The 18554-nt window shown below is 34.9% G+C and overlaps 1 protein-coding gene across 3 annotated transcripts in view; it reads right to left on the bottom strand.

Annotated features, from left to right (window-relative positions):
• ZFC3H1 (zinc finger C3H1-type containing) overlaps positions 1-18554 on the bottom strand; it is a 50463-nt gene that overhangs the window by 30475 nt on the left and 1434 nt on the right. For 2 of the 3 annotated variants that reach the window (XM_040233883.1, XM_040233885.1), the window contains exons 2-5: positions 13343-13759; positions 3985-4049; positions 1330-1528; positions 899-1122 (exon numbers count right to left, since the gene is read on the bottom strand). In XM_040233883.1, the coding sequence (XP_040089817.1) occupies positions 899-1122; positions 1330-1528; positions 3985-4049; positions 13343-13759 (905 nt within the window). The remainder of the gene's footprint in view (positions 1-898; positions 1123-1329; positions 1529-3984; positions 4050-13342; positions 13760-18554) is intronic. The other variant, XM_040233884.1, reaches the window with a different exon arrangement.

Genomic DNA, 18554 nt, shown 5'->3' with positions numbered 1-18554 from the left:
GCTTTATTTAGAATATTGCCCAAATAATCCACTAACATTTCAGTTACGAATAAATTAATGATAACTGAAAACTAGAAACTCTTGGTCATATGCTTGTATGATGTTTTCTTTTTTTTCACTTCTTACAATCTCCACTCAGAGACAGTTTATAAAAATTTAAAAATTAGCAAAACCTATCCAAATGGATACAAATAATGTACAATACTTTTCTATAAAAAGATTTCATCAAAGTACTTTTCAGAAGCTCATAGTATGAATAGTTATAAATTCCTTACTTAAATCTAACCCTTGACTTCCTACAATTAAAGAGCTTACTCTTTAATATCAATAATACACTTGCAAGTATAGTCTCAAAGCTCAGAATTCTGAAATTTGTCACTACTAATAGCACCAGATCAATATTAAATCTCCAGTTTACTTCCTGACACCAGCCATAAAAGGCAATGACTCATCCAGTCATTATCAATGACTTATACATAATAATGTTCACAAATGCTTGATGATTTAACTTTCTTATAAATAGTCCATATCGACTAATTATGATACATTTCTAATTCTACATTACTAAACAATGGAAAACTAAAAGGGAATAGTAATTTTAAGAATAAGTCCTCACTGCAACTCAGGAATGCTTCTCTCTTCTAAATAGACAAGGATACAAAAGCCAAAGGGAAGTTTTTCTAATCATAATTTTAGTCTATTTCTAGCATCTATAACTATAAAAACAATTCATTCTCAATTATAACCTACCCTCCCTTCTTCCCAAAGGAATTATTTATATATAACGAGCTCTATCAAACAAAAGAACTTAATACTTTTTCCTAGTTGACTGAATTTATGAACTAATACAAGGATATTCAAATTTCAGTAATACTTTGATATGTATTTTTGAACTTACTTTACTCCTTGATCTCCTCTTTCCACCAACCAATTTCATAAATCGATTGTACTGTTCTTCCTGATTTGAGAGATCTCGAATTTTTCTGATTTCTTCTTCTCTTTTCCTTCTCTCTTCTTCTTCAGCTTGCTTACGCTGATCCTCTTCTTTCTGCCTTTCCTGTTCTTTCTGCTGTTGTAGTTTCTTCCACGCCTTTGTTTGCTGCTTCCTCAATGCTTGTTTAGCTTTAAAAAATATAGAAACATCAGCATCTATCAGAGTTAGAATTTTCAAGAAGATAGAGAAAACAAAGCTTTAATAATTATTTTAATTATTAAGTTCTATTTATACAGGACGGCCCTTTATTCCCCAACTCAAAACTTTCTGAATTAAAATCTAGAAACTATACTGATATAGGAAATCAATTAAAAGAGTTTAATAGAAATGATCACCTGTAGTGCTAACTTTTTTGGCCGAATGTGTTTTTGTACTGGTTTTAACTTTTTGCTGTACAGTTTTCGTCTTAGTCAACTTTTCTTTACTTTCTTTCATCACCTGCTGTTCTTTCTGTTGCCATTTTTTACTGGCTGACTGAAGAGCCAAAAGACGAAGCTGCAGTTCAGATAACTCCTCTTCATCCTCACCAAGCTTCTTTAACAAAAGAAATAGTTGCAATTTAAAAATTCTACTATTTGACTTTAGACATATTACCAAGTCAAAGCTGCTATAAGATCACAATTTAAAGTTAATTTTAAGACAAATACTTAAATGGTAAATACAAATAAAATACGGAAACTGAATAAGTTACCATAGCCCTATACTCTAATTCAGTTCCTATAATACAAACCGAAAATCAATCTGTAGAAGGTATATGTATAGATGAGAAGGGTTAGAGGGGGAAGGTACAACTGACGAAAAAAAGTTTGAGATTGGAATTTAACTGCTTCCCAAACAAGAGTAGAAATCTGACGGCAGTGAATGCAAGGAGAAATTAACCCAGGGGAGGTAATGACCAAGAACAAAGTGGTTCCATCATCATGGGTGTTTACTAGCTTTACAAGTGCTACACAGAACAGGTACAGCGAAATGTCAAGATTCAAGTTTGCAAACTTTAAAAAATATATTTTATAATGATTCAAATCAGTTTTGAAGGAAAAAATACATAAAGATTTGCTTATATTTGAGCATTCCATGTTCTAAAGGTACAGATATTTATCTGGTACCAACAATATTTTTAACACCCAAGACTTCTTCAGGGAAGCTAAAACAGGAAAACAGGTTAGGAATAAATGTTTGAGAACTTTTTTCTAATTGAAATAACCTTTATTTTTTCACTGTATTTTTTTTTAGGTTAGTTTTAAAAATTATCTATTCTGTACATTTTAGCTAAAATGTAACAGAAAATGTCAGGCAACCTAAGCCAAAGTGTTAGACTGAAGTCCATGAGACTTTGGAGGGAGGGCAATAAGGGGGTCCTTTGGCATCCCCACTCCTTGAAGTTCAACACAAAGCTGTGCATGTTTCTCCCTTATGTGTATAAATAGAAAAGGAAGGGAAACTAAAAAGAGGCAGACTCAAAAAAGTTAAGGCTCACTTATCTAGTAAGTGAATTGTAATTATACTTTTAAAATCAAATTAAATTATTTAATTCTTAAACATAAAACAGTAGAGTCTTATCTAGTGGTTTAACCTTCTACAGACTATCATAAATCCCTAACTGTACTACCATCACATATTTCAGTAGTTCAGTTTACCCAAACCAGGATATAGTTACTCTTTGCTTTCTTGGGAAATATATGTAAAAAATGAGCTGAAAAATTATCAGGAGTCTTTTTTACTCTAAGTCATTTAAACATCAAATTCTACTGCTTGGTACTGAAGATCTAGAGTCATGCTATCCAAAAAAATGGAACCAGTAAGTCGTATGTGGCTATTTAACTAAATTTCAATGAAAACTTCAGTTTCGCAGCCACCGTAGTCACATTCCAAATACTTAATAGGGCACATGTGGTTCATAGCTACCATACTGGAGTATAGATATAGAACATTTCCATTATTATAGAAAATTCTATTGGCCAGTGCTGATCCAGAGTTTAACTAAAATAAAACTATCATTACTGTTCCACAGAGACTTAAAAATCTTTGATTATCTTTTGTTACTTGTCCTTTTGGAATGAAAGAGACCACTGATGCTGTCACTCAAAGCAGCTACTTGATCAGTAAGAAGAGTACTGAGGCTCATTCAAACTCCTTGCTCTGATATCTAATTCTTATAAAACTTTAAGCAAGTCAGTTAATCTACACATCTGAACTTTAGTTCTTCTGTAAGAGATAATGTCAACCTACCTTATAGAGTTATTGTTAGGATATTCAAAACCATATACACATATATGCATGCATGCCTGTGGGCATATCTGTTATTTTATCATCCTTAAATTCAAGACCATCTCTTTCCTAAAACTTCTAAGCTGTTCTCATCATTTCAATTTACTCATAGAAAGAAACTGAAATCTTAACAGAAGAAACCGAAGATATTTCAGATATCTAATTCAGCAAACAAAAGGCTTGGTCCAGTGAATACTTATTAAATGTCAAACACAGTGCTTGATGCTCTTGCACTTTACCCTGCTGAACCTCACAACAATCTAGAGAACAGATGACATTAAATTCATTTTGTAGAAAGAAAACAGAGGCAAGCAAAGTCTAAGCAGCTAACACAAGATCACCCAGCTATTAAGAGGAACTAGAACTGGACACCAGATCAAGGTGTAACTTCAAAGCTTTCTTACACAGCATAATCCTTCAAAATAAAGAAAAGAAAATGTCTGGAAGAAAATTAAAAGTTTCAAAAAACAAGCAGAAAGTTCATCTATAGATACATATAGCATTTCAATTAAATATGTTAATTAAATCCAGTGGAGATATTGATATTCCAAGATCTCTCTCCAGATTTTATCTTTAAGGCTTATATCCAAATGGAGGTACAGCAATGATTGAAAAAAAAAAAGTGAAAAACAAGACAGAACTTTCCATTTAAGAGAACAGAGTAAAGCAAAACAAGAAATCAGTCTTACAGAGACATCCAATCCCACAAAGCATTATCTTACCTTTTCAGATAGAATATCTGAGGCACTAATTCTTCTGGTTAAATTTTGTTCCTTATCTTCTAATCCTTTAAAATAAAACAGCATACTTTGAATGCTTTAAAAGACTGCTACAATCAATTTAAAATAAAATGCTATGTGACATTTATACTAGTAATTATTTTTAAAGGTCTCAATAAAGGATTTCATTTTCTCAATCTCTCAACCAAAAGGAAAGAATGTTGCCAGAATGAAAATCTGAAAAAACTTACCATATCAGCTTCATTTCTGAAAGTTACAAAGGCAAAAATAATTCAAAACATTAAAATATAAATTAAAACTGCACTATGAAAAAAATGACTTCTGAATTAAAAACAATTATTTCAAATAAGAACAGAATTTAGAGTAGACAGGCAAAAAACAAAGCTTCCTTACTAAATAGATAATACATAAAAAAGAATATGTGATGATTCAGACCTTTGAGGCTGAAATGAATTCAACATTTAAAGATAGTATTGATTTATTGAAGAAATGTCCTCAGGACTTCCCTGGTGGCCAAAATGTACTAAAAAAGGGGGGGGCGGGCAGAAGAAGAAATGTTCTCTACTCATCCGGAAAAGTATTTGCAGAAGTAGATTACATGACAACAAAATTAAGTCCATCCACACATTTTCCAGAATTCTAGCCTTGGACCCGTATTTCTGATAAAGGTATTACAAAATCTTACTTATGTATTATCTAATCTGGGCTCCCCTGGTGGCTCAATGCTAAAGAATCCACCTGCCAACGCAGGAGACACAGGTCCGACTTCCCAGGGCTTGGGGAGATCCCCTGAGAAGGAAACGGCAACCCACTCCACTATTCTTACTTGGGAAAACCCACAGACAGAGGAGCCTGGGGGGCTACAGTCTGGGGTTGCAAAGAATCAGAGATGACTTAGCAACTAAACAACGATATTATCTCCTCTACATCAGCTCTACAAATCACACAATAAAGTTACAGTACCTATGTAACAGTAGTGCGACTCTTTCATAAGCTAAAACAGATTAAGTTAAAACTAAAAAAATCTCTCAAGATGACACAACTGGGTTTGCAAAGCTAGGATTCAAACGAAGTCTAAACTCCAAGCCTAGGTTTTTTCCCGTAATACCACTGCCAGTATTTCAAATATCTTAACTTGATTGCTCAAGATCTACTGGTAAAAGAATAGGCTTATTCAATATGTAGAATTAATCAACTACCCTAAAAGTAAATGGAAGGCAACCACCAAACTTTGAGTTAGGTCAGTTCTGCCATATTACTTGTTTTGGAAACACGAATTTGTTGCAACATGATTGCCGTATCAGAAAATAATTTGAGGACAATACAAATTTCACATTTGCTTACGTACAGTTTGTGTCCAAGAAACACTATAAGAATGCAGAAAGCCACACCCAGCTGATCCTAGTAGGAGCGATATAGGAACATACAAACCCCACAGACGCTGAGCCATCTACCAGCTCTTCAGTTCACTGTACATGTGTACATATGTGATGAGTCACACCCATCCCCATCTGGTGTTACAATTTACTGTCCAGTTTCAAATAACCTCCCTTGGTCTACTGGTAAGTAGAGCTGCTTCCACTTGTAACTTGTAGGCTGCTTCCAAAAGCACATTTTAGGTCTTTTTCAAGGTAAAGTGACATTATAGTATTTCAGGCATTTTTACCCATTTAATGTGTAAACTTGCACTACCATTTTTATTAGATTCCAATCTTTTTTTTTTTAATGTGCCACTGACAAGGTTTTTGAGTGTTTTTCCCCCTAACATGATCTGCCCATAAACCCTGTGGTTTTTATTGTGTAATTCCATAGTGCAGTGATTTTCAGGAATGCATGTCACCTTATAGCAAAACTGACCATACTTTAAAGAATACCAGAAGAGTAATAACTATTACATAAAAATTAACAAGAAAAAAAATAAAAAGACAAGACTCTCCATAATAAATGTAAAAAGAACTGAACTTTCCTCATACAGGAAAGGAAATCATTAAGTTAGATGAAGTCTATTAGTTGATGAGGCTCTCACTGGATGCTTGGGGCTGGTGCACTGGGATGACCCTGAGGGATGGTACGGGGAGGGAGGGGGGAGGGGGGTTCAGGATGGGGAACACGCGTATACCTGTGGCAGATTCATGCTGATGTATGGCAAAACCAATACAATACTGTAATTAACCTCCAATTAAAATAAATAAATTTATATTTTTAAAAAAAAAAGTGGCATCACTTCCCTGTCAGGGAAGTAAAAGCAACTATCTACTAAGCTGGCGGATACCTAATGAGCACAACGCCACCTGAAAAGCAAGCATAGACTATCAACTTCAGACCATAAATTCAGCTTCACACACAGAGTAATAAAGCAGGTTGCGGTTTAACTGACCAAATATGTGGTTGGTCTTTTTGTCCTACCACTGTCATCAGTCTTTACAATATTATTATATCAATTCGTACTCAATACTTCCAAAATGGGTCTTGTGCAGCCATGTAGTATTTTTTAAATTATTACCTTAAATTTTAAACTGAGCAAGAGATAGTCAGGATTTGGGGGTAACTGAAACCGTAATAACTGGACTTTCCTGGTGGTTCGGTGGTTACAAATCCACCTGCCACTGCAGAGGACACGAGTTTGACCCCTGGTCCCAGGAGATTTCTTATGCGTCACAACTACTGAGCTGTGTCTAGAGCCTGCGAGCCACACTGCTGAAGCCCGCGTGCCCGACAGCCCATGCTCCACAACAAGAGAGGCTGCCACAATGAGAGGCCCACCCACTCCAACTGGCAACTTAGCCCCTACTCGCCACAACCAGAGAAAGGCCGCAAAGGCAAAAGTGAGCAAACAAAAAAAACCTGTAACAAATGAGAACAACCAAGGAGAAGAGAGCACCAAAGTATCAACAGATAAGAAGTTATAAAGGAAAAGTATTAAAAACAAAAACAGGAAAATCAGAAGGAAGTTGTAAGAAATTACTGATGTGTATGGTATCTTTGAAACCCTGAAATTTCAAGATTAATGAGAAAATTATCATTGAATGTAACAGATGTGTCTACTCCTTATAGAATATTCTCAAAATTGCAGCCAGGGTGAGCCTTTGAGAATACAAATTATGCCAATCTTTTGCTCAAAATCCTGTAACACCTCCTGTTTCACTCAGAATAAAAACTAAAGTTCTTGTAAGATACTGCCTCATCTGTCCCACCCTTTATCGCTGACCTCTTCTCTCCCTATTCATCCCCTCACTCCCTCTTCTTTAGTGGCACTGGCTTCCCTGTTACTCCTCAAATGTGCCAGTACCCCTCTGCCTAAGGGTCATTACTCTAGTTCAGTGAGTCTCAAAGTTTAGCAGGCATCAGAATCAGCAGGAGGGTTTAGTAAATACAGACTGCTGGGCCCCATTTCCGGAGTTTCCTCTTCAGTAGATCTAGGGTTGCTGTTGTTCAGTCACTCAGTTGTGTCCAACTCTTTGCGACCCCATGGACTGCAGCCTATCAGGCTTCTCTGTCCTTCACTATCTCCCAGAGCTTGCTCAAACTCATGCCCATTGAGTCGCTGATGCCATCCAACCATCTCATCCTTTGTTGTCCCGTTCTCCTTCTGCCTTCAGTCTTTCCCAGCAGGGTCTTTTCCAATGAGATCTGGCGTAGGGCCTGAGAATTTGCATTTCTATTAAGTTTCCAAGTAAAGGAGGACTAAGGACCACAGTTAAAAAAACCAATACTCTAAGCTATCTATTCTCTTTGCTAGGAAACCTCTTTCCCCCAGGTATACATTTGGATATTCCCCCACCATCTTCAAAGCCTTTGGTTAAATCTCACCTTCAAATTCAGGCTCTCCTGATCACTCATTAATACTGCAGCCTGTACCCACTGCCTCCATTCTAACTTACTTACTGCTATGCTTCTCCTCTCTCTACAACTGTTACTTAGTCATCGCAATTACTGTTTCCTTTTCTTCAAACGAAAGCCCACGAAGGAATAAATGATTGTCTATTTTGTTCACTGATGTATTCCCAAGAACCTGGAACAAAGTGCTCAACTAACTTTTGAATAAATAGAAGAATGAAATAAAAAATGAAAGAAAATGGACAGTAAAATCTGCAACTAGGTTAAAGTAATCTTGCCCTGAGTAGTTTCAGTACTCTGGTAGGGGCAGAAAAGCAAACTGCATTGAGTTACGAAGGAATGAGAGGTAAAATGAAAAGAGTCAGCGCAGACTGGCCTTTCTGGAAGTCTGGTTGAAAAGACAGAAGTTAAGGAACAAGGCAGAATGGGGAGGAGGGATTGTTCAGATTTGCGGATGGAAAACACCAGTGTGTTTACAGTAAGTATTCTTTAAGAGAGAAAAGTGGTTAAAGAGGAAACAGAATAAAAAACCTTTGGAGTTAAGATCCCAGAGAAAGTGGGAGAAACCAGAGCCAGGAATCAGGTTAAAACAAAATGGTCATCAGCAAAAAGAGGGTCACCACTTCCTCAGAGTAGAGAACTGAAATGAAAATTGATATGCATATAAGCTTACAATTAGGAAGTAACAAGTTAGAAGTTGAGTGAGATCATCTGAAATAGGAGGCAAGCTCACAGGCTGACAATAGGGATAAAGGTTGAGTAAATGGCCTGAAAAAAAGAGAAATGATGGGGGGGAAGCTGACCCACAGCAATCAAAAGGTTTAATGGCAGAGCAGCAAGTTTTGCTGAAGACTAGAGAAGGGGTACATGTGTTTTAACACGAATCAATATAATTTCTTGATTCGTATAAATTTTAGCTTTTTTGGTTTTCTTCCAATCCCTCTTTTACACTGCTGCCTGTTACTTTTCTAAAGCAGACATCTGATCACATCATTTTTCTGTTTAAAAATATTTGTTGGCTCACCTGAGGTTTAAAGAAAATCTAAATCCCTTAAGCAAGATATTCAGTGTCCTTTGCATTCCAATCTCAACCTGTACTTTTATAAATTTATATCCAACCACTCAACAAACATACATATATTTCACACTGCACCTGTATTAGATCAATCTCAATATCCTTTAAAAGTTCTTTACGCTTTCAACTGCTCATTTGGTTCCTTCTGATGGGAATTCCCAAGTGGAAAAGATACATCCTCCAAGACATTACCATTACACATTACCATCACAATGAAAACTTTCTAAATCCAAATGAAGGTATTTGATCCTTCCCTTGCATTACTGCAGGCTTTCATACATAACTCATTATATTCCACATTTGTCTATGTGTCTTCTCTATCCCACTGGGGTATATATAATCTTCCAAAGTGCCTGTCTGGAATCATGGTGCTAAACTGAGGAGGAATAAACATGTCCCTAAAAATGTGTAACCGGAATCAGTCACCATTCAGGTTTGCAATCAAATTTACATCACATGAGTTGCCTGAAGATGTCAAATATAACATAGTCCCAAATAAAAAGTCTACTTAGCTCCTTGGCAGCAGCAAAAGCAAATCCTCTCTAGGAAATTCACCTCATTGTACAGGCCACCAAAACTCCCCACCAAAATAATTCAGAGGAAAATGAACACCTTACTTTAAAAAAAATAAATAAATAAACATGCAAGAAAAGAAGGTACCAAAAAATGAGAACCAGCAGGGATAGCAAAAATTAGAAATTAGACCTAGATACAAGAAACTAGCAGGCAAAGAGGAAAATCAAAATAAGCCCATAATTAAAATGTTTAAAGACATAAAGATAAATTTGAAAAACAGAAGAAAAATTTCAAAAAGTGACCAAAAAACAAAATAAAAATGAAACATTAAAACAAAAACTGTAACTGAAATTTAAAATTCAATAAGTGGGCTTAAGGCCAATCAGACAAAAGATAAAGAATTTGAGAACTAGGTGGACTGAAAGATACATCAGAGGAAATTTTCACACAGTTACAGATGGAAATTTAAGAGAAATGAAAGGTAAAGTGAGATGATTTAATAAAACATACTGATACAATATAGAGTTCAAAAAAAGAGAATGGGACAATATAAGAGATAATGACAATTTTCAGAATCAATGAAAACTAGGAGCAAAACAGGTCCCAAGCTGAATAAAAATAAAAATTACAATACATCACAGTTAAACTGTGGAGTATTAAGACAAAAACAAGGTCTTCAAAGCAACTAGAGAAAAATGATAGATTACTTTCAAATGAGAAACTGTTAAGATGGACAAAACTGTTAAGATGACTTTCCAAGTTAACAATGGAAGCCAGAAAATATCTTCAACATATTGATATTATAATTAACTAATCTAGAATTCTAAACCTGGGAAAACTGTCTTTAAAGGGGGGTAAACAGAAATAACTTTTTCATATGGTAGACACAAACTACTACATGGAAATTCTTAAAAACGTATTTTAAGCATAAGTGATTCTAAACATAGAAGAGTCAAGAAAGAGTTAAATACACGGCCAAAGGTAGGCAAAAACTGTCCTTGTGTATCAGGAGGAGGGTAAGTAACTTGACTAACTTTAAACATTGGTAAGAATTCATGTTACAATTCTTAAAGGAATCAAAATGAGACCAAAAACTTAATATCTAACTTTCAAACCAGTAAAAGAAAAAAATTTTTTAGCAAAAAAACCAAAAAGGCAAGAAAGAAAAAAAAGAAAAAACAAAGATCAGTAATCATGAAAAAGTGTGAACAGATTACATGTTCTTGTTAAAAGACAAAGATTATCAGGTTAAATTACAAATGAAATTGGTTCCATATAATGTGCAAATAACCTCTGGAACAAGATACAGAAAGACTAAAAGGATAGGCACGAACATACAAAAAACATGCACTTCTATGAAGAGAAAGATGGTATGGCTGGCTATTAATATGAAACAAAATAATCTTTTAGGCAAAATTACTACTAGACATAGAGGTCACTACATAGTAGTAAGAATAATAATTCCCCAGCCTCAATGTATTTAAAGTGAAAACTGAAAACCAGAAATCCACCACCACCACTGGCAGATTTTAGCAAGCCTCTCACTAACTGATAGATCAAGCAGGTCAAAAAACTTTACATCTTCCTTCTAAGATGTGAACGTAAAAGCCTGATCTAACAACCCAAACATTCCTTTCAAACACACAGGAAGTTACAAAAATTGATCACATGCTAGACAATAATGCAAGTGTCTAGAAATATTTCACAAGATTGGTACCACACAGGTCTCTGATAATGTGACTGACTTACAAGTGGTAACAGAAAAACAGCTAAAAAACCTACATGCTCAGAAGCTAAGAAATAGTTCCAAATAGCCTACAGCCAAAGAACAACAAAAATTAGAAAATACTTAGAACTGAACGAAAAAACTGTATATATCACAAGCTGAGATGCAACTAAAATAGAAATTTTATAGCCCAAGTGCAAATTTCTCAGTCTTTGCAACCCCATGGACTGTACAGTCCATGGACTTCTCCAGGCCAGAATACTGGAGTGGGTAGCCATTCCCTTCTCCAGGGGATCTTCCCAACCAGAAATGGAAGTGGGGTCTCCTGCATTGCAGGTGGATTCTTTACCAACTGAGCTATCAGAGAAGCAAAATTTATAGCCCAAAATGAGGTTAATAGAATTTTATATCACAAAATGATGTCAATAGTAGAGACAGAGGCTAAGAATTAATGAGTTAACAAGCAGGGAACTTATATTTGAGGAAATTTTAAAAGGTATGGGGAGATAAAATTTATAAATGCCAAAGTTAATAAAAAGGTAAGACATTTAAGAATAACTTAGTATAAACTGTTCAACTTACGGGAAATTAACACATTACTAGAAAAATACAGTTTACCTAAACTGCTTTACCCAGAAATAGAAAACATGAACAGTCAGTAGTTTAAAACCTCCCCAGGAAAACTCCATCCTGCCCCAGATAATTTTACCTGCAAGATCTACCAAATATCCCAGGAATGAGTACAACCTTAAATCCATTGGAAAGAGGAAAAACCACTCCTTAACTCATTATGAGCAGCATAATTTTATACTAGGCTCCCCCTCCGCCGACCCAGTAGAGAATTAGCCTACAATGCAGGAGATAAAGGAGGGGCAGGTTCAATCCCTGGGTTGGGAAGATTCCTGGGAGGAAAAAATGGCAACCCACTCCAGTATTCTTGCCTGAAAAATCCCACAGACAGAGGAGCCTGGTGGGCTACAATTCATAAGAGTCACAAAGAGTTGGACACACTACCAACCTTATACTAAAACTTGTAAGGAAAAACAAGGAACAAAGCTACAGGCTGTGAACATAGATGAAAATTTCTAAACAAATATTAGCAAACCTTTATTTATGAAGGTTTCATAACTGCCCAAAACTGAAAGAATCAAATGTCCCTCAAGTGGGAAATGGATAAAAAAACTGCAACAAAGCCATACAATAGGACATTCAGCAGTAAAACCGAATGAACTACTGATACATATAACCACATGGATCAATTTCAAACACACTAATCAAAGAAGCTAGGATTAAAAAACAATGTTCTACATGACTATTTATATGACATTCTGGAAATGGCAAAAGTACAGGGTCAGAAAAACAGCGGTTACCAAGTTGGATTGGTGGCATGAGGCAACCGGCAGGAGTTAATGGAACTGTTCTATATCTGAATAGTGATGGCGGGCAATGACTACCCAACCGCTTGCATCTGTCAAAACCCAAAGAACTACACAGTTAAATGGATAAATTTTTACTGTATCTAAATATACACTCACATAAAAGGAGAAAAGAAAAATTAACAAACCAAATCCATGATGTATAAAAATAATGTATCATGAACTAGCTGGGTTTATCCCAATCATATAAGAGTGGTTTAACTCTATAAAAATCAGTTAATATAATCCATTACATTAACAAACAAGAAAAATTAGATGCTCTTCTCCATAATGAATAAAAAATATCTGATAAACTTCAACATCCATTCATGCTGAAAATTTCAACAAGGAATGGTATCGAGGTCTGAATTCCTACAATAAACTTAACCAACACTATGTTTAAAAGTAAACAGCAAAGAAGGGATATATATATGTATGGTGGACTCACTCTGCTGTACAGCAGAAACGCAACACTGTAAAGCAACTAAACTCCAATCAAAAAAAAGTAAATGGCAAAAGTATCCCCTGTAAGTTAGGGAACAAAAGTGCCCATTACCACTTATATTAAAATTGTCTTATTAGCCTTGATCAGCACTTAAAGCCAAAATGAAACAGAATTTGTCATCATCCAACAATATGACTGTCTATGTAGACAGTGCAAAAATAATTCAGACAAAATATTAGAATCATTTCAATGAAGTATACTACCAAAATAACCAGTTACCCCTTCAAAGGAAATCTCATCATTAACTGAATTTTAAATTCCATTACCTGGACTAGATTCAGTAGTGTCAGATTTCAGAGAAAGCTGTTTTGTTCCATCTTTAACTTTTTTCAATCGATTCTTATCTCCTGGTAAAGTCAACTTCTGCCTGAGTGGTTTTAATTCAAATGCCTGAAAAGTTTTGACCTGTGTTTTCTCCTCAGGAGCTACTTCTTTACTTGAGTCTTTTATAATACTGACATTATCAGTGCTTGTTTGGTCCTCAAAGTTCAATGTTTTAGGATCTTCTTGCACATTCTCCTCTTTGCTACTCAAAGCCAATTTTTCATCCTTATTGATGCACTCTAGTTCCAACTGTATTTGCTTATACTTCAAAAGTAAATCTTCAAAAGTTTCTTCCCCACAGTTTTCACTTTTTGATGAATAATTCTGTTTTCTTGATGGAGATCTTCCAAAACTTTTGGCTGAACAGTGTATTAAGGAAACCAGTTACCAAAAATTTTCCCATTAATTTAACAAAAACACATTAAGTTATAGATGAATTGTCGCCCTTTTTTGTGTTTTTCAAAGATGAACTGATATTTTAAAATTACTAAATTCCATTTAATACATGTGCTGTTATGTGTTAAGCATGTTCATTATGTGCCCATATTTCAAATTTAACAAGTATTCATATGAACAGTCCACTTACAAGATCACCAGTGTCACTTATTACCCACAGTATCCACAGATACAGCACCTAGTTAGTTTACAGTATCTTTCTGCAGGTATCAGGAAAGCCCATAATAAGCTGGTTGTTAAAGATGTGTTTCTGAAGGAAGAGGGGAGAAACTAAATGGTTTGTCACAGATGTTGATAATTTACACTTCAAATAATCACAAAACGTTTCTTTTAGTTTCTTCTTGTGTCTCAAATTTTTAAAAATAGAGATAAGAAATGAACACTGATAGTTAATACTTAAGACTAAGTTATGAATAAGAAACACTATATTGAAAACCTAACACATAGCAATCTTAGAACTCATCAAGTATACTAACATCCAAAATAGGTACAATTAAGACAATGAAACCAGTTAAAAAAAAAACAAAAACCTTAAGTTGTATTCAAGATGTATCTTCTAATTTTTCCTTGAAGATAAGGATATCTAAAATCTGTTATTTTTGGTCTTTCTTTTCTTTAACATACTGATACATAAAACATAACTTCATAGTTGGAAGTGGCTACAAAGTTCCAAACTAAAATTTTTATTCAAAATAATTCACACATGTAAAAACTTCCACCTCACTTCTCTAGTTTAGAAATTAATAAAAGACAAGTATTTTATTTGGTTTTAACACAATAAGGCATTAATAGATCATTAAATTGGCTAGGATATAACATTACATTTCCCTAAATGTAGTTCTTCTGTGTAACAACTTACTGGACAAACAATCTGCAAAGATTTTTAAACTTCTCCAATGACCAATTTAAGAATGGGAATTAACACCAAGTATTTTAGAAACTAAATGATCACTACACCTGAAAATCTTTAAAAGTTCTGCAGCAAAATTGTTCTAGCAAGTCTTTGGTTTTCTGATCTCCTTTTTACAGCTAGGTTTCTTGAAATAATACTAGTTTCTCATTACCTGTCTTTCTCCTCAACCAAATGGAATCTGGCTTCTGCTGGCTGAGTTTATCCATCATGTTTTCAAACCTTATTCTATCTGATTTCTTTGCAACATTAAACACTTCTCTCTCATGGCTTCCGTAACTCCACTCTTCCTTTGTTTCTCTGGGTTTTGGGGTGTTTTTTTTTTTTGGTCTTTAATGACACCTTTCTCTCCCAACTGCTGCAACAACAGTGCTCTCCAGTGCATCCTACTTAGTCTCTCTTTTCATTTTGAGCATTCTAATGCACTCCCATAGTTCTGCCTGATGATATTTGGGGTTCTATCTCCCACAAGCCATCTTCCATCCTATTGTTAATCTTTCTAGAACACAAATCTTATCCCTTGTTTTAATCTCACTAAGAATAGAGTCCAAAATCCTTACAGTGGCATATAATGCTTTCATGATTCCCTTCCAATCTCACCTCTTCCATGTTTATCACAACTTATGCATAGCTTTGTCTAGGTTTTTCTGGTCTTCAAATTTACCCCAATTCAAAGGCCCCCTCACTATGTGAAGCTAGATAATTACTTGCTCCCTGACCCCACCATTACATACTCTGCACATAAAGTTGGGTAATTATCTACATTTAAATCTCACTTCTTCAATGGAGTCACAGCAACTAAAAAAATAAGACCAGAGTCCTTGGAAACATTCAGAAAGAGAAAAGATTCAATACACTAACGAAAAATAAAATAACTAAAGGACAGAAAAAAAGGAAAATCAATTGAGCTATGACTAATTAATCTCCTTCAAGGCTAAATGAAGTGTCCTACCTACACAGAACGGTTAGAATGAAACCAACACTTAAATGATTTAATATAAAATTCGTCAACAAGGAGTTTCTAACTGAAACCTGGTTTATGTTAGCTATGACCAGATTTGAAAGTTTAAGCAGCAGCCATCCAAAAGAGACACATGCTAAGACTGACTGCCAAAGTGCCTATCAATAAGGAAAATTAAAAATGAACGAGAATGAAAATAACTACCTCCAACAGAATCTGGTTTATTCTATTTCTTTAAAGCTGCATCTAGCATATTTTAATTATTACTGAAAAAGTTTAAAAAAATACCCACCTGTATTCATGCTACTTCACTTCTACATTATGGAAATAAGTCACAGAATAACTCTTAATTCTTTCGTAATGCAATTCTTGTAACATAAAAATGTTAGTCACACAGTGGAAATAAAAATTAAACAGTATAACCATAGTATTAAAGGAATTTAAAGTAACAAAATCTTTTATTACAAAATTTATTTGCTCAGGTTACATAAAAGTGGCTGGGAACTGTTTCTCTTCACAAATTCTTATAAAGAATTCCACCTCTAGGATGGATTACTGATACACCTCAAGGAAAACAATGAGAAAACAATCATCCTTGTGGAGGATGTGTGAAAAGAAAAACAGCAAGACAGCTCATTTCTGTTAAGTTACTATAGAAATCAGACTGGATACCTTCCATACTTGTTTCACAACACCATATGCCTGTTCATTAATAAAAACATCTAAGGTTAACAATTAATAAAAGTATATGCCGCTGCTGCTAAGTCACTTCAGTCTTTTTGTGGGACCCCACAGACGGCAGCCCACCAGGCTCCACCATCCCTGGGATTCTCCAGGCAAGAACACTGGAGTGGGTTGCCATTTCCTTTTCCAATGCATGAAAGTGAAAAGTGAAAGTGAAGTCGCTCAGTCATGTCCTCCTTTTCCAGTGCATGAAAGTGAAAAGTGAAAGTGAAGTCGCTCAGTCATGTCCGACTTCTCGACCCCAGGGACTACAGCCTACCAGGCTCCTCCATCCATGGGATTTTCCAGGCAAGAGTACTGGAGTGGGTTGCCGTTGCCTTCTCCGAATAAAGGTATATGGCAGAAGCCAAATTGATATCGAATGCGTGGACAGAAAGAAGGCAAAAGCAGGAAGTAGGCAAGTTCATGGCATCACCTCCTTCTCTAACATAAAATAAACTAAGAAAAAACTTTAAGCTCCCATAGTACTTTTTACATACCTCAATTTGAACTTTTTATACTGAACATATAATTAACATTTGTCTATTTGACACACAAGTTTCATGTTTATATTCCTTTTTTAAGCTTTTTACAATTTTTTATTGAAGGATAATTATTTTACAGAATTTTGTTGTCTTCTGTCAAACCTCATTTTTGTATTCTTAAATAATTTACGTGTCTGTAATTAAACAGCCCTTCTGTTCTTAGGCTCAGAACTGACAACAAATCCTTAAAAAATATATCTTGGTTAAAAAAAATATCTTGGGCTAAGGTTTTCTATATTCAAAGAACATTTTCTTTTTAAAAGTTAAATACCTATGTGATTTTTTTCCTGAAACAATCCTGTGTGCTCCTGACCCAACTTGTGGTTGCATAAGTTTTTTCAGAGCACTAGCATCAGAAGCTCCTCCTCCTTACCTAAACTACATTTCTGGTCCTCTTCCTATCCTGACATCTATCTGGCAAAGACCATTTGGTCTTAAGTATTCTGCGAAAATAACGTTGAGTGTCTCCCCAACAAATGTCATTACATGTAGGTTTCATATAAAATGAATATATTAAAAACTCATTACAGCATGGAAGTTACAATCAGCAGTAAGTATTCTCAATAAACTATTTTTAGGCAGTTATCATGGAGTATGTCAAGACATAGTTCTACAAATAATCTGAAAAAGAAAATGAATATAATTACTATAATATATACATCTGCATCACTTTGCTGTATCTTGAAACACATACGTATAACTTAAAACAAAAATTTTAAAGGATAGTTCTACAAACACATCTTAAAATAGCAAATCTTCAGATGAATAAACTCAGGAATGTTTAAGATAACTAAGAATAAGATTAGAGGGGAAAAGAATCAGATATTTGCTATTTTCCTCCTTAACCTCACCATTAGCTCCACCTCCCCATAAACCCCCAAGGTTTCCAATGTATTAAAATTAAAATGCTGGTAAGTTTCATTCTCTCTCTAGTCCACAACTGTCAGCACCAAGAGTTATAAAATGCCCAAAATATGAACGTAAGAAATAGAGAAGTTAAGGAGGTAAAGCTTCTGCCAAAGATACATGAATTTCAAACCTCCGAATTAATAGTTGGTGACACTAGGACTTCCCCCCCCAACTTTAAAACGCAGCAATGTATAAGAATAAATCAAGAAAGGTTAAAAAAAAATAATCACAAATAAAAACAGTAGGATTCGGTGTAACGAAACTTCATAATCTTCAATGTGACAGTGCAATATGATATAAGCAACAGTATTCCTCAAACTTTTTATGGCTAATACGTTTTCCTCCCTCTCACAACCTAAAGCAGCTTCACATAACAAAGTTTACCAACAAAAACAAAGGCTAATGAAACCTGGGCTTGTGATGTAGTATTTCAAATCTGATTTTACACTTAGATTCCACTAGTTTGGCCCCTATCCGAAAACAAGTTACTGTTAAAAAAGCAATATACCCAATCAAGTAATTTTAAGAAACAAGGCGAGTTTGACACACGGGGTTTACCAACGAACCACCTACGTTAAGTATTTTGACACAATGACAAATAAGCGGTTCTGACGGCTCAGAAAAGTTACTCATCTCATACCTAGTAATGA

This window comes from Oryx dammah, unplaced genomic scaffold (genome assembly GCF_014754425.2).
Source record: "Oryx dammah isolate SB20612 unplaced genomic scaffold, SCBI_Odam_1.1 HiC_scaffold_29, whole genome shotgun sequence".
Classification (NCBI taxonomy): Eukaryota; Metazoa; Chordata; class Mammalia; order Artiodactyla; family Bovidae; genus Oryx; species Oryx dammah.
This window is presented reverse-complemented; position numbering and strand designations above follow the sequence as displayed.